Genomic DNA, 16,660 nt, shown 5'->3' with positions numbered 1-16,660 from the left:
TATTGGCCTATGCCACAACCATAGCAATGCCAGATCCGAGCCACATCTGTGAGCTACACGACAGCTCACAGCAATGCCAGATCCTTAACCCACAGGCTGAGGCCAGGGACCGAACCCGCAACCTCATGGTACCTAGTCAGATTTGTTTCCCCTGTGCCACGACGGGAACTCCTGTTTTGATTTTTAAAGTAATTATATTTCATCTTATCTTTTTCAAGAAATTAATCTAGGAGTTCCCGTCGTGGCACAGTGGTTAACGAATCCAACTAGGAACCATGAGGTTGCGGGTTCAGTCCCTGCCCTTGCTCAGTGGGTTAAGGATCCAGCATTGCCGTAAGCTGTGGTGTAGGTCGCAGACACGGCTTGGATCCTGAGTTGCTGTGGCTCTGGTGTAGGCTGGTGGTCATGGCTCCAATTCGACCCCTAGCCTGGGAACCTACATATGCCGAGGGAGCGGCCCAAGAAATGGCAAAAAAAGAAAAAAGAAATTAATCTATTTCTTGCAACCACCGGTATATTGGGAAAACTAGTGAAGCCCAAGGTGTCCATGAATTATACCCAAATCACCTGTCAGAAAAAACACGTTTAAACTCCAGTTGGACAACTCACCATCAGTGTTAGCTGATACCCAAGAGCAAATATTTGACCTCTGGGTCACACAACACTTCTCCCTTTCTACCGGGCCAAAAAAGGGGAAAATCACTAGTTTCTTTTGGATATTTGTATCTCATAACCATAGGCATATTCATTTATGCCACTTACATCATGGAAGCCTACTGACCCTCACCTCTACATCCTACCTAATCTCCATGGCATCACAGAGGTTGCTAATCACCACCCCACACAGTCTGAACTTCTGGGCCTGCATTTGGACCCTCTATGCTTTTCTGCCTCCATAATTATTCTCTTCGTTTAGGCAATAAAATCAAACAAAAGCAAGCTAGAAATGCTGGCTCTGTCATACTAGCATAAAAAGAATTGTGTCCATGTTTTCTAGCTGAAAACAGCTTAGCAGTTTGAACGTGTTCTCACTTGGAAACAGTTATTGGGAAAGAATTACGGGAACAGGGGCATAGTAAGTGCTTGGTGTGAATGAATGAATGGCTGAGTAAACAAGTGAATTTCAACCAACCGGCAAGAATGGATTTGGGCAAAAGTGGAAAATTCAGGCCATCACACATGGTCTGGGCTTGCTAAGGCCCATGGGTGCTTGCTGTGAGGAAAGAGTAAACACTTGCCTAGTTTTGAAGGGAGCATTTTATGCAAGGGCATCGCCAGCCTCTGCTGACTCCATACTCCCAAAGTCTAAGTGAAGCCAGCCCAGAGAGTTGGGTTCTAGTTTCTCTCCAGCTCTAAGGACTTCGGTTTACCTATCTATCTGTAAAGTGGGGATCTTGCTGTTACAACTTTTTCAGTGATGATCCCAAGATATAATGGGTATAGTTAAGTGCTTTATATAAGTGTTCCCAATAGTGCTGGAACAAGGTGGGGGAGGCAGCAGCTCAAACAAGATGTGTCCAAGGTGGAGCACTTCTTAAGTACGAACGTATATTGGGGTTTCCTGGGGATTTGGGGAAAATGCCGATCTTGACGCCTGTGTCGGCAGTGGGGCCGGAGATTAGTGATAACACGTTGGCATCGTGGGCTGCTGATGCCGCTAGTCCTCCGACTACTTTCTCAGTAGCTAGAGTCTAGAAGAGCCAAATATATACCTGTGAGAGGCCCCTGAGGAGGGAGAAATGGGGAGAAATGTGAAAAAGGAAGGAGGCAGAGAAAGACGGTCCGGGCGAGGAAGAGAGGACGCTAGGAAAAACGGGAGGCTTCGGGGACAAGCGAAGATGCGCACAGCGACGCCGAGAGACTGCGGGTGCGGGCGGCTCCGCGGCTGCGCGGGCTGGAGGCGGGGTGGCGGGGGAGAGGCGCGGATGCGCGCTGGCGGCGGCGGCGGCGGCGGCGGCGCAGTCCCGACCCCGCGCCCGCGGCGCCCCAGCTGCGGCCGCAACGGCCTGGCTGCGGGATCTGTGCGCAGCGATGGCGCAGCGGCGCCGGCAGCGCCGGGGAACCTGGACGCCGCTGCTCTTGCTGCTGCTGACCGGGCCCGCCGCCTGCGCCGCCAGCCCTGCGGACGACGGCGCGGGCCCCGGTGGCCGTGGACCCCGGGGCCGCACGCGGGGGGACGTGGGCGCGGACGAGGCGGCGCCGCGCCACGACTCCTCCTACGGCACCTTCGCGGGGGAGTTCTACGACCTACGCTACCTATCCGAGGAGGGTGAGGCTCCGGGAGGATGACGGGCTGCGGGAGCGGAGACCCGGGATGGGGGACGGAGGAGCGGCGGTGGGAGCGGGGGCGGGGAATTGGTTAGGCTGCAAAGGGGTGCCGCTGGTACAGCCGAGGTTCAGAAGGGGGAACGCATGGTTCACCCTACCCATCCACCTGGAGAGGGGGCCCGACGAGATGTCAGCGCCTTCCACCTGCGGTTGGCTTTGCAGGTGGGAAGACTGAGGCCGGCGGAGGGCGGTGGTCAGCCAGGTCCTGCGAAGCTGCAGACAGGTGGGACTGAGTCTAAGCTTCCCTGTTTTCAGCATCCGGCCGCCACCCTCCCCCAGGGCTTGGGGTAGAGGATGGTAAAGGAGGAGACTGCCATCTGGCATAGAGGTGTGGTATCAGAACAGCTGATGGGAAGCGGAAATCCCAATTTAAAGAGGGCTGTTGCCTGATTTCCTCCCTGTCTGTTTTGACCTAAATTTGCAGTGGCTGGTGTCCCAGCTTCAGCGTTCTGTTTGTGCTCACTGCCCTGCTGTGAGAGCTGGGTCACATCTCCTTGCCCACTTCCATCCCACTTCTTTTTCCCACGTGTCATGGACCTCTAGTGTGAGCCACCGTTGTTGGGGCCTGCTGGGCCCAGAGACTGGGGGTTTGTCACACAGACCTCCCCTGCAGAGGCAGCGTTTCAGGGAGCACAAAAGCCAAGCTGATTCTGTTCAGAAGGAATGGAAACTGGCTTCTTAACTTCTGCAATTTGGAAAGTGATTTTCCTTTTCTTCTGCTAAGAGGAATCAAGAATCAAATTGGGGTTTGAAATGTTGTGTGTCCTAGCAACTGATATGATGCTGGGTACATCTGTTATTAGGACTAGATTTAGCTACTTATAACAAACAAACACTAATAGCTTACATAAGATAGCCGTTCCTCTGTATATAAAGTAATCTAGAATTAGGCAGTCTAGAACTGGTCAACACTAGTTCTGGTCTTCTGCTTCTTCACAACTCTTGGCATGTAACTTCATGGCCCAAAATGGCTGCTTAATCTCCAGCCATTGCATTCACTTTCCAGACAGTGGTAAAGAGGAAATGGGAAGAAGGTCACTGACTACTTTATAAGGAGGGTTACTCAGAAGTCCCATGTAACAATTCAACTTACATTTCAGTAGCCACAGCCAAGTCATGTGGTCACACGTGGGCACAAAGGAAGGCTGGGAAGTGTAGCCTTTTAGCTGGGAAGTAATATGCCCAATTCAAAAAATGGGACTTACTGTATTAAACGGAGAAATGGATTTGGGGAAATATAGGTAGAGGCTTACTGCTGAAACTGGGACCCCAACATATCATGGCTTAAATAAGATAGTTTATTTTTCTCTCACATGAGTCAGGCTGGTCTGGGCTGGTGGGCCAGTTCTGTTCCACAGGGTCAGTCAAGGACCTAGGTTCCTTCCATGTTGTCCTTCCCCCTGCTGCCTGAACTTTGTCCTCATTAGTGTGGAAGTCACGTTGCTTGCACATCTTTGTTCAAGCTTGAGGATGAAGAAAGAGAGGAAGTTCAGGACAAGCAATTACCTTTTAGCTGGTTGCACAAATCATGCCACTCACAATCCTCTGACAAAAACCTGATTCCATGACCTAGCTGCAAGGGAGCCTGGAAGTGTAGTCTTCTAGCTGGGTAGCCACATGGCCAGGGAGAAGGAGGAATGGCAGGGAAGGAGGGTGTGGGTAGGGGGACAACAAGCAGAAGTAGAATCTGTTACTCTGGAAAGGAATAAATAGTCCCAAACCCATCTCTTTCTGAAAGCATCTAAGACATGGCTATTCTGTTCATAGTCAGCCCAGCACAGTGACAGGTGATTCAGAGGTGGCATGTGAGAAATTATATGCTCAATAGGTACATGTACCTAACAAATGGAGAACAAGGTTAGAGTCTATGTCTATTAGATTAGTTTGTATGCACTGAGAGAGGGGAGTTGGTTGTATAGTCCAGGCAGTTTTATGACCATGGACATCAAGTGGGCTACAGCCCAAAGGAAAGCTTTACAGAGATGAACTGGGAAGTGAGAAAGACTTTGGTGAGACAGAAAGGGAAGGGCATTTAGGTGAGGTGACCCCACAGGGCAGCAGGGCCTGTGTGGTGTGTACAAATTCCTAGTTTGTCTGCCTGCCACTCTCACCCATTCTGCACAGACAACCTGAAGCCTGGCTCTAGCCCTCAGTGTAATGGCTGCAACATCCTCCCTGAATGAAACTTCAACTCCTTCACCTGTAATTTTCTCTCTGACCCCTCCCTCACTCTGAGCCTTCACCCTCTGTTCTCCTCTTCTCTCTAACCATTTCACTTATCTTCAAAGGCTGCTGCTACAACCATCTGGTAGGTTCCAGTGGGGACGTTTGTGGGGTGAGCCTCTCAGGGGCAGCACCTCTGCTGGATTACCCTGGGCCAAGGCTTTAGCCTTGTGGGTCCTGAGTAGAGACGTTCCCAAGATCCTTAGAAATAATTGGTGGCATGGCCTTAAAAGGGCACTGCCAGAGAGAGAGAAGCAGAACCAGGAAATGTTGCAGAAGGGTGTACCTCTGAAAGGTGAAGGAAAAGAGGGCATCAGGAAGAGTGTGCCATGCCATGGTGAGGCCCAGTGGAGACTTCAAATAGTTGATTGGATTCAGGCAATGACAGTTAAGGGGTGGGTTTTCCTGGGATGAATTCAGTGAAGAAGGAAGGAGGGAGCCCAGTTGATTGGGGAGGAAGTGGCAAGTGAAGAGGTGAAAACTACCTTTAAACTATTCTTTCTTTCAAAACAAGTGGTGTTGTCTCTTTCTGCTGATCGACTCTACAGGGTACCCCCTTCTCAGGTTCAAAGTAGCCAACGAACTAAATTTTTAATGAAGAGGTAGCCCAGTAATATGAAATCAGAAAAAGGGAATTAGAATAATGGGAGTGGAAATGGAGAATTCCTTGAAACTATGGGAGAGCCCAGTAACCATTACCCACCTTGTCCAGAGATCATTTCTCCAGTGACCAGATTGCCAAGGATCCCCAAAGCCAGAGATGAAACACTGGCTGATTTGATGTTTATAATCACCCCTAACATGGTCATTTTTTAAACTTTAAATTATGTTTTGGTTTAATGATGCCAGCTTTCAGAATTCTTAGGGGTTGCCACTGTCTTAGCCTGTACTACTCATCCTTCCAGTCCCAGCTCAAATGCCACCTCTTTCCGGGAGCCTTCTGTGATTTTCTCCTCCTCCCATCCCCTGTCATTAGGCAAGGATATTCTCCCACAGCACACTCTCTAGTCTTGCCATGACCCTTCATGCTCTCTGTGGTCAAAAGGTTTGATAGGTTCTTGGTGCTTAAATCCTATTACTTATAACTCTTCCCCTTGAGGTTATCAAGCCAGAGTCTATGTATTCAGAACAACAGTAATATAAAATGGATTATCACATGATGATGGGCAAAGATCCTATTCTGAGGATTCTCTGAAAAAAAAAATCGAGTTGGCCATTGGCTTAGGGTTAAGTCTCAAGTGAAACTCTGTGCTCGCTTTTCCCTGCTGCTAAGATCTACAGGTCAGGTCTGAGAAGCAACTGTGAGTCTTACCAGCCAGCCACATAGATGATGTAGCTGGCTTGCCCTTGGGCCATGCACTACCTAGGAAGGAAAACAGGAACATCATTCCAGGTTACTTTTTTTTGTGTGTGTGTAGCCACACGCACAGCATGTGGAAGTTCCTGGGCCAGGGATTGAATCTGAGCTGTAGCTGGATCCCTTAACCTGCTATACCGGGCCTGGGATCAAACCCACCTCCACAGCAACCGGAGCCCCTGCAGTTGGATTCTTTTTTTTTTTTTTTTTTTCTTTTTAGGGCCACACCTGTGGCATATGGAAGTTCCCAGGCTAAAGGATGAATCAGAGCCACAGCCGTCAGCCTACACCACAGCAACGCAGGATCCAAGTTGTGTCTTCGACCTACACCCCAGCTCAGGGCAATGCCAGATCCTTAGCCCACTGGGCGAGGCCAGGGATGGAACCCACATCCTCATGGATACTAGTCAGGTGTGTAACCTGCTGAGCCACAAGAGGAAGTCCCTGCAGTCAGATCAGATTCTTACCCCACAGTGCCACAGCAGGAACTCCCAAGTTATTCATCTTTAGGGCATAGTAATCTGATCACTTGTAAAACTTGGCCCAATCAATGAGTTTCTGACCACAATTTTTCCCATCTTGGGAAGGAGCTAGTAGACAGTAGAGAGAACAGAGCATGGGGGGAAGGGCAAAAGTTCCTTCATCTGCTTCTGTCTTCCTCTGTCTCCCATATACTGTATGTGGATTCATAAACCATCACCTTACGAATGTACATTTGGGATACTTTTCTCCTTATGGTTCATACGCACGTACTGTATGAGAATAAGAAGACTACACACACACATGCACACGTACATCCATACATGCATGCACGAAAACACTCACATACCCTTTTTTTAATTTATAGTATCTCTTCATTTGTACTTTGGTTCGCACAAAGATAGCATCACTTTGTTCAGTGAAAAGGTAAAAACAGTGTATATATACTATTTATGGGCAAGAGAATAAAACCAAAACAAATCACAACAAGGGTAAGTAATTTAAAAGTAAATAATCTGCATTTAATTTATCTCCATGATCTAGCCCCATGATAACATGAATTGGAGATAACTTTTCATAAGTGCTTACTGTGTGCCAGTCACCGTCCTCAGTACCTTACCCATGTTAACTTTTATCTTATAGCAATACTCTGACTTAGATACTACTGTTACTCCCATGTTAGTGTTAAGGAAACTGACCCACAAAAAACCTAAGTATTGTAGCTAAAGTCACACAGCTAGAAAGTAGCAGAGAACTGGACAGATTTGTTGATTGAATTTATGGATAACCTGGTGCAAGGCATCCACCTTGTTTGGAACAGTGAGTCCCTGTTGACCTGTGCTGGGAAGTGCAGTGAGACAGGTAGGATGGGGCACTTTCGTGGGCAAACTTGAGGAGAGGGGCTTGGAGTTGATACGGTAGGCAATTGGGAACTGCAGTTTCCTGAGTGGTGGGTGCCACGATGAAAGCTTTGCTGAACAGGCTCCCCGTGTGTGTGTGGGGCGGGGGGGGGGATTTTCTATTTTACAAAGTCTCCTGACATTTTTACTTTGTCATATGACTCTGATAAGCAGAAATGATTCAGGCAGTCCAGAAAAAGAGGCTGATGCAGTAGCTCTCAGTGGTTTGAACAGATAATTTCTGGTTAAAACCTCAAGGAATCAAGTACTAAATTAATACCTGAGGGCTGTGATCCAAACAGTTCATTAGAAGCAATAAGTCGCAAACCAGAAGCCATTAACCACCCAGTGGAGTGTGGCAAAACAGGCTCAAGGGATTGCAAAGGAGGAACAGATCGTGTCCGAGAGACAAGAAAGGAAACCACAGAAGCATGTTGAGAACCTGGAAAAATGAACCAAGAAAATAAGTGCCTTATGTGTTATAGAAATAGCTGAAGGAGAAAAAGTGATTTTTTTTTTTTTTTTTTTGTCTTTTGTTGTTGTTGTTATTGTTGCTATTTCTTGGGCCGCTCCCGCGGCATATGGAGGGTCCCAGGCTAGGGGTTGAATCAGAGCTGTAGCCACCAGCCTACGCCAGAGCCACAGCAACGTGGGATCCGAGCCGCGTCTGCAACCTACACCACAGCTCACAGCAACGCCAGATCGTTAACCCACTGAGCAAGGGCAGGGACCGAACCCGCAACCTCATGGTTCCTAGTCGGATTCGTTAACCACTGCGCCACGACGGGAACTCCGAAAAAGTGATTTTTAATCCTACCCCAAAACAGAAGGAAGGGTTTATAGGGCACAAGTAAGAAGACGGAAAGGGAAGCAGAAAAAATAATTTTTTTTTTTTTTTTTGCCCCAAACCGTTATTATTTGGTCTTAATCCCAATTTTTGTTTTAGATAGAAAGGAAAAAAAAATAGCCCCAAAATGGGAAGTGGAGGGATAGGAACAAACAAACAAAAATACCGAAAAGCAGTAATAAAAAAGTAGGAACATGGACAGCGCTAAGGGGTGAAGGAGAGGCTGGCCGTGTCAGGTGTCTGAGCCGTACATCTCAGGGCGAAGGAAAACAAGTGGGTGTAGCGGAGAAGAAGCGGTTGGGGAGAGGCCAGTAAAGTTCCTCAAACAGTGCTGGGCCAAGACCTGGTTTCCACGTGGTGGACAAGCAGAAGGGAGGTAGGGGGACCAGATAGGAAGCTGTGCCATAGCCAAGAGGCAGGCTGGTGACTCAGTGAGAGCTCCAGGTGGAGAAATCCAGGACTGACATTTCAGGGTTAGGAGACTGGAGGAGGGTGGTGGGATTCCTCTCGAAGGAAGGAGGAAGAACACACAGGAAGGAGGAAGAGTGTAAGGGAGGGAGAGGAGCTCTGCCTCCAGCATGTGGAATTGCTTCATTGGTGGCATGTCCAGGCGGAAGCCCCTCGAGGCAGTTGGTTATCGGGTTTAAATGCTGCTAGAAGAAAAGGAGACATGCCCCTAAAGTGTGAAGTTAGAAGAGAATAACTCTAAAGAAAATAGATGGAAACGAATAACAAAGGTATAGCAGAATTTGGAGTTCCCGTCGTGGTGCAGTTGTTAACGAATCCGACTAGGAACCATGAGGTTGCGGGTTCGGTCCCTGCCCTTGCTCAGTGGGTTAACGATCCGGCGTTGCCGTGAGCTGTGGTGTAGGTTGCAGACACGGTTCGGATCCCGCGCTGCTGTGGCTCTGGCGTAGGCCGGTGGCTACAGCTCTGATTAGACCCCTAGCCTGGGAACCTCCATATGCCGCGGGAGCGGCCCAAGAAATAGCAAAAAGACAAAAAAAAAAAAAAAAAAAAAAAAAGGTATAGCAGAATTTAATGAAATAGAAACCAAGTATTCTGCAAAGAGGATCATAAAAGCTGAAAGGGACGCTTTGAAAATATGAATAAAGTGGATAAATGTATTAGGCTTATCCAAAGAGACAAGAACCAATCGGATGCGTGTAGGAGAGAAAGGGAGAGGGCGAGAGATTGACTGATTTTAAGGAATTGGCTCACACGATTTTGGAGGTTGGCAAGTCCAGAATCTTCAGGGCAGGCTGGCAGGCTGGAGACCCAGGAGGGAGCTGATGCTGTAGTTCAAATCTGAAGACCATCTGCTGCAGAATTCACTCTTGCTTGGGGAAGGTCTGTCTTTTTGTTCTGCCCAGGCCTTCAGCTGCAGTGGGTTGAGGCCCGCCCGCATTGTGGAGAGCAGTCTGCTTTAGTCAGAGGCAACGAAATTAAATGTTCAATTATTTATCTTATCCAAATACTCTCACGGAAACATCCAGAATAACATTGGACCACGTATCCACTCACCTGGCCCAGCCAAGTTGACACATAAAATTAACTATCACAACAGGATTCTGGCAAGATTGATCAAGAGAAAGAGACAAGACAAATAATATCAGGAATGAAAAAAGGGGAAGTAACCCTAGACCTAGCAGAGATTAAAAAGCCAATATAGGAGCTCCCGTCGTGGCTCAGTGGTTAACGAATCTGACTAGGAACCATGAGGTTACAGGTTCGATCCCTGGCCTTGCTCAGTGGGTTAAGGATCCGGAGTTGCCATGAGCTGTGGTGTAGTTTGCAGACACGACTCGGATCTTGCATTGCTGTGGCTGTGGTGTAGGCCGGTGGCTACAGCTCCGATTAGACCCCTAGCCTGGGAACCTCCATATGCTGCGGGGGCGGCCGTAGAAATGGCAAAAAAAAAAAAAAAAAAAGCCAATACATTATAACTCAGCAATAAGGAGTTCCTGTTGTAGCTCAGTGGTTCACGAACCTGACTAGTAACCATGAGGTTGCAGGTTCGATCCCTGGCCTTGTTCAGTGGGTTAAGGATCTGGCATTGCTGTCAGCTGTGGTGTAGGTTGCAAACGCGGCTCAGATCCCGCGTTGCTGTAACTGTGGCGTAGGCCAGAGGCTGCAGCTCCGATTAGACCCCTAGCCTGAGAACTTCCATATGCCGTGAGTATGGCCCTAAGAAAGACAAAAAAAAAAAAAAAAAAAAAAAAACCAACAATAAAAAGACAGCTAACCTAATGAAAGAATAGAGAAAGGAAGAGTTCCCACTGTGGTACAGTGGGTTAAGAATCCAACTGCAGCAGCTTGGGTCACTGTGGAGGCACAGGTTCAATCCCCAGCCTGGCACAGTGGGTCAAAGGATTTGGCGTTGCCGTAGCTGCAGCAAGGATTCAGTCCCTGGCCTGGGAACTTCTCTATGCCATAGGTGCAGCTGATAAGAATGTAAGATGGTGCAGCTACTTTGGAAAACATTTTGGTTGTTTCTCTCAAAGTTAAATGTAGAGTTAACATATGACACAGCAGTTCTCCTCCAAGAGAATAAAAACCGTATGTTCACACAAAAATGTGTACACAGATATTCATGGCAGTATTATTCATAATAACAAAAAAGTAGAAACAGCCCAAATGTGTATCAGCCGCTGAACAGATTTTTTTAAAATGTGGTTATATCCATGCAATGGAATCTCATTAAACCACAGAAAGGGATGCACTACCAATACACGCTGCAACATGAATGAACCTTGAAAACATGCTAAGTGAAAGAACCCAGACACAAAACGCCTAATTTGTATGAGTCCATTTATGTGAGATGCTCAGAACAGGCACATTCATAGAAACAGAAAGTAGCTCTGTGGTTGCTCGGGACTGGATGAAGGATGAAATTGGTAGTGACTGCTCGCAAGTATTAGGCTTCTTTTTGGAATGATGGAAATGTTCTGGAATCACATAGCGGTGATGGTTGTACAACCTTGTGAAGATTCTAAAAACCACTGAATTGTATCCTTTAAAATGGTGAATTTTATGGTATGTGAATTATAGCCAAATAAAACATGGAAGCAGATTTTTGAAAGTAAGCTAATAAGAATACATGGGATAACTTTATGCTAATTAACTTGAACTGTTAAGTGGAAAAATTTCCAGGAGAATATAACTTACCAAAAACTGACTCAAGAAAAATCAGAAAACCTAAATAACCTACCAATGAAATTGAGTCAGTTAAAAAAAAAAAAAAATCTTCCAGAGTTCCCATCCTGGCTCAGGAGTTTACAAACCCAGCTAGGATCCGTGAGGGTGTGGGTTCCGATCCCTGGCCTTACGCAGTGGGTTGCAGTGGGTTAAGGATCTGACGTTGCCTTGAGCTGTGGTGTAGGTTGCAGACAGGCTTGGATCCCGCGTTGCTGTGGCTCTGGCGTTGGCTGGTGGCTACAGCTCTGATTGGACCCCTCGCCTAGGAACCTCCACATACTGCAGGTATGGCCCCAAAAAGACAGAAAAAAAAAAAAGGAATAGTCCCCAACTCATTTCATGAGGATAACATAACCTCATTAGCAAAACCAGGCAAGAGCAATATGAGAAAGGAAAATCAGAAGAGTTTTCCTAATGTCTGTGTGAGTACTATACAGTTTTTGAAGGAATAGAAAATGATACTCCAGGGAAAGATGAACCGTAAGAAAACTGAGGTGACAGTAACATCACATGAAATATAATTCAAGACAAAACATAGGGGGAAATAATGTTATTCACTGATAATAAATCAAGATAAATAATACCTGTGACAATATAGCTTCCAGCTATATAAAGGAAAAACTTATGGGAATATATAGAGAAGTAGTTAAATCAACATTTCTAATTGGACATATTCTTGGACCTGAAAAATCAAACACATTTTAAAACTAAGAAAAGATATAGGTGATTATGGAGTTCCCATTGTGGTACAGTGGTTAACGAATCCAACTAGGAACCATGAGGTTGTGGGTTCGATCCCTGCCCTTGCTCAGTGGGTTAACGATCCGGCGTTGCCGTGAGCTGTGGTGTAGATCGCAGATGCGGCTCTCATCCTGCGTTGCTGTGGTTCTGGCGTAGGCTGGTGGCTACAGCTCCGATTAGACCCCTAGCCTGGGAACCTCCATATGCCAAGGGAGCGGCCCAAGAAATGGCAAAAAAAAAAAAAAAAAAAAAAAAAAAAAGAAAAAAAAGAAAAGGTATAGGTGATTTTAATTATATAAGTAGTTAGTTAAGTCAGATAGACATATAGGATATATAGATATAGAAGCACGTTCATTTTGAGCACACAAGGTCCACTAAAATTGACCATATACCAGAACAAAAGCAAGTCAGTAAATTCCAGAGAACCTACATGGTACAGATACTTCCTGACTACAGCGAAGTAAAAGTTGAAATTAACTTAATCATGTTATAATCATCTTAAAAGAAATAAGAGGGAGGATCACCCATGTCTGAAATTTTTTTAAAAAGCTAACAATATTAAATTATGTCTTAGGTTAAAGAAAAATTCAAAAGGAAAATTAAGATACATTTATAATGACTATCAAAATGGTATGTGTCAAAATGCTTGACCTGGGGAGGTGTCTTCATAGTGCAGCTCCTGGGAGTTCCCGCTCTGGTGCCATGGGGATCAGTGGTGTCTCTGGCATGCTGGGACACAGGTTCAGTCCCTGGCCTGGCACAGTGGATTAAGGATCTGGCTTGGATGTGATCCAGGAATTCCTTATGCTGCGGGGTGGCCAAAAAAAAAAAAAAAAAAAAGAAGAAGAAGAAGAAGAAAAATGCTTGGCCTGAACTTCAAACAGAGCTTAGAGGAAAATTATGGCTTTGAATATGTTTTTCAGGAAATAAAGATTGAAAACAAATAAACTAATCACTCAACTCAAAATGGACACAAAAAAGAAGGAAATAATGCAGACCTGGGTAGGAATAAATGAAATGCAAAAGGCACGTACACAATGCAAATGAGAATAATTACCCAAATCAAAATTTGGTTCTTTGAAATGTCAAGGGAAAGGGTGAAGGGGCAAATAAACGAAGTGCGAAACAAGAGCAGAGAAATTTGGCAGGTGTGGTGGGTTGGCTTCCCTCTGTGTCTGTTCCAGCTTCTATCCAGTGTGCTCGCCTGTTTTGCGGGGGTTAGCACACTACCTTGGAGCTTGAATATGATCTTGATTCTGTCAATCAGATGCTCAGCGCTTGAATTCACAATTGAATTGGGTTAAATGGAATAGGGAAGTGTGGTATGCAAGACATCTATTGTTTTTCTTTTTTTTTGCACCCATTTCAAGTGTATAGTTCAGTGGGGTTTAGTATATCGCAGAGTTGTGCAACCCTCACCATAATCAATTTTAGAATATTTTCACCCTTTTGAATGGAAATCCTGTATCCTGTAGATATTACCCTGTACCTGTATCCTTTAGATATTACTCCTGCCCCTACTCCCAGCCCTAGGCAAGCACTAATCTCTGTCTCAGTATTTTCCTTTTCTGGATATTTCATGAGAATGGGATTATACAACATGAGGTTATTTTGTGACTCTTCTTTCACTTAGCAACATGATTCTGAGGTTCATTTGTGTTGTAGCACATATCAGTGTTTATTCTTTTTTATAGCCGAATAACATTCCATTGTATGGATTTACCATATTTTTTATCTCATCAGTTGATAGCCTTTGGGTTATTTCCTATTTTTGGCTATTATGAATAATGCTGTCATGAACATTTGCATACAAGTTTTGTGTAAATGTAGGTTCTCATCTCTCTTTATATGAGCATTTACATAGAAAAATCCAAAAAGAATCAACAGATGTAATCAAGAGAGTGTAGTAAAGTTGTGATGAACAAGCATATATAAACCAGAAGCGTCTTCTCTAGCAATAATAAGCTAGAGAATGTAAAAGAAGACAAGATACTGTTTAACATAGCAACAAAAATCTATATAGTGTTCAGATTTTACTTGCCAGAATGCACTGGTCCTCAGTGGAGAAAAATTTTAAACTATTAAGGGATATAAAATCCAAGGAAAAATAGAGAGATTACCATGATCTTGGAAGGAATAAAAATTTCAAATCTCCCCCAATTCATCTATACACTTCATGCAGTTCCAGCACCCAGCAGCATTTTTGGAGAGAACTTGACAAATTGGTTTCTATACTTTATTTGAAAGAGTCACATTTCATGAATAACTAAGATAGTTTTTTGCCTTGCTAGATGTTAGGATATGTTACAAAGGCTAGTAATTAAAATAGCGAGGTCCGGAGGAAATTTAAGATGGGCTTTTATAGACTGATAAGAGTGTGCTATAAACCAAGAAATGTCAATTCTGTGCACCTAGGTTACTTAAACATTAAAATTCTACAAGCAAAATGATTTTCCAATCAAATTGTACCGTGCATGGAAAACAGATCCTATTGAATATCATTATGCTAGAGCCTTCAAGATGCTAACTGCTAGTAAGGTATGGTTTTTACAAATACATTGTATCAGTATTCAAAGATTAATGCACTTACTCTCTACCCATCAATGTTCAGTCAGAAGGACAGAAACCAGTTTTTAAAGCTTTTTAAAAACAGAATGACCAGGAATTCCTATTGTGGCACAGCAGAAATGAATCCGACTAGTATCCATGAGGATGCAGGTTCAATCCCTGGCCTCAGTGGGTAAAGGATCCAGTATTGCCCTGAGCTGTGGTGTAGGTTGCAGGTGCAGCTTGGATCCCACATTGCTGTGGCTATGGTGCAGGCTGGCAGGTGTAGCTCTGAATCCACGCCTAGCCTGGGAACTTCCACATGCTGTGGTGCAGTCCTAAAAAGCAAAATAAATAAATCATAAAATAAAATAATTAAAACAAAATTAAAAACAGGATGACCAGCCCAGGGAGCTGCCTGAGAAGGTGTTGGGGGATTACAGAAACAAGAAAGGGAGCACAGAGACAGTAACTGGGAAGCAGCTGCTGGCCCTGGGGCTGAGGAAGCAGAGAGAAGGGTTTGGGGTGGTGAGAACCCCTAGAAGTTCACATGAGGACACCCCCACGCCAACCCCCGCCACGAGGTACAACCCATCCTCTGATAATGGGCCCTTTGCCCAGCTGATACTGGTTCCTTTGATGAGTCTGGCTCTGGGAGTCTAGAAAAAAGCTGGAAACTCAAACCAGCTGCCACTGCAAGGCTAGAGTGGCTGAAGACGTGCTTGTTCCTCAGCAATCCAACAGCAACAAGTGGTCTTTCCCTCCCTCCTGCCTCCCAGCCTCCCTCTAAGATTTCCTTTTGGTAGAACCTAGCCAGCTGGCAAAAAGAGAAATGTGGTTTGTGGGGTACTAGCCCCATGCTAGAGCCGGCTGTAGAAGACTGGGTTGTAGCTGACACATAAGAGCTTAAATATTGGCACATGGTCCAGACCTCTTTTATGCCGAATAGTGAGCGTTAATTTCAGGGGAAAAGTATGTATCCTTCTGCATATATTCTGATACCAACCCCAATTGATGTACTGAATTTCAGTTCTGGTACTAATGACCTCATAGGCTAAAGGGCATGGTCCACAGTGCGACTGTGGCAGACCAACTGGCTACCACTCAGGGACTATCCCTATCCCCCCTCTGGTTCTGTCATTCATTAGAAAGTCTCAAAGAATTCAGGAACAGGCGACACATACAATGACAGTTTTAGTATCAGGTACGAATTGGGAACAGCCAATGAAGACACACACACAGGGCAGAGTTGGGGTGTTGGGGGGGTCACAAATGCAGTTTCTGGGTCCTAACCTGGAAGGGGAGGATTCCACTCCATGGAGTCAGGACATGTCACCCTCCAGACATATCAGAGTGTTCACCAACCAGAAAGCTGCCCCTCAGCCCTTTCTTGGAGATGGGGCTGGCTTAATGCCCCAAACCTCTCATCACATGATTGGTCCTTCTAGTGACCAGCCCCTCATCCTGAGTCATCTCATCTCTCAGCATCAACTCAGGTGTGATCCCACAGGGCTCATGCACAGCAAAGACCTATTGGGAAATTTTAAGGATTTAGAGTCTCCCCTCCAGGAACCAGGGACCAATACCAGTCAAATACTTTATTATACAACATCATACAAAATGAGGGAAAAAATGTGCTATTATTTAGTGATGCCCAAATGCATTTGACAGCATATGTTCTTATTCCAAGATTTAGAAGCATATGAGAGAATAGGAAATCAGTGCTAGAAGAGCCCTGAAAAATAAGCCACTTGCTAACACTAATAAATTAGTTTCGTACATTTATTTATAAATGAGCTTTGTTCCAAAACTTATTGGAAACCTTAGAAACCCATTCTTCTTCTAGAGATGAAATTACCCAATGGTTGAAGTTTTCATAGTAATGGTAATCCAGTTGGAATAATAACTGGCATTTATTGAGCTGAACGTCTGCTGTATGCTGATATATTATTCTACATGCTAGTGAGTAGTAAGGACAGTGGAAGAAGATGGGGAACCTGATCAGAAGCAACATTACAAGAGATTGTCTTTTTCAGATAC

At 45.3% G+C, this 16,660-nt stretch overlaps 1 protein-coding gene across 8 annotated transcripts in view; it reads left to right on the top strand.

The window, feature by feature from the left end:
• The first annotated feature begins 1,896 nt into the window (after window positions 1-1,896).
• Window positions 1,897-16,660, top strand: part of FRRS1L (ferric chelate reductase 1 like) — a 33,635-nt gene continuing 18,871 nt past the window's right edge. For 7 of the 8 annotated variants that reach the window (XR_014803625.1, XR_014803472.1, XR_014803433.1 and 4 more), the window contains exon 1: window positions 1,897-2,269. Coding sequence is in view for 4 of the 8 variants with exons in the window: in XM_021093685.2 (XP_020949344.1) it covers window positions 2,032-2,269 (238 nt within the window). In the remaining 4 variants the exon portion in view is untranslated. 8 annotated transcript variants of the gene reach the window in all.

This window comes from Sus scrofa, chromosome 1 (assembly GCF_054392235.1).
Source record: "Sus scrofa isolate SSC_HxYL_T2T_F1_AM1 chromosome 1, Sscrofa_HxYL_maternal_Yorkshire_Landrace_v2.0, whole genome shotgun sequence".
NCBI classification, from domain to species: Eukaryota; Metazoa; Chordata; class Mammalia; order Artiodactyla; family Suidae; genus Sus; species Sus scrofa.
This window is presented reverse-complemented; position numbering and strand designations above follow the sequence as displayed.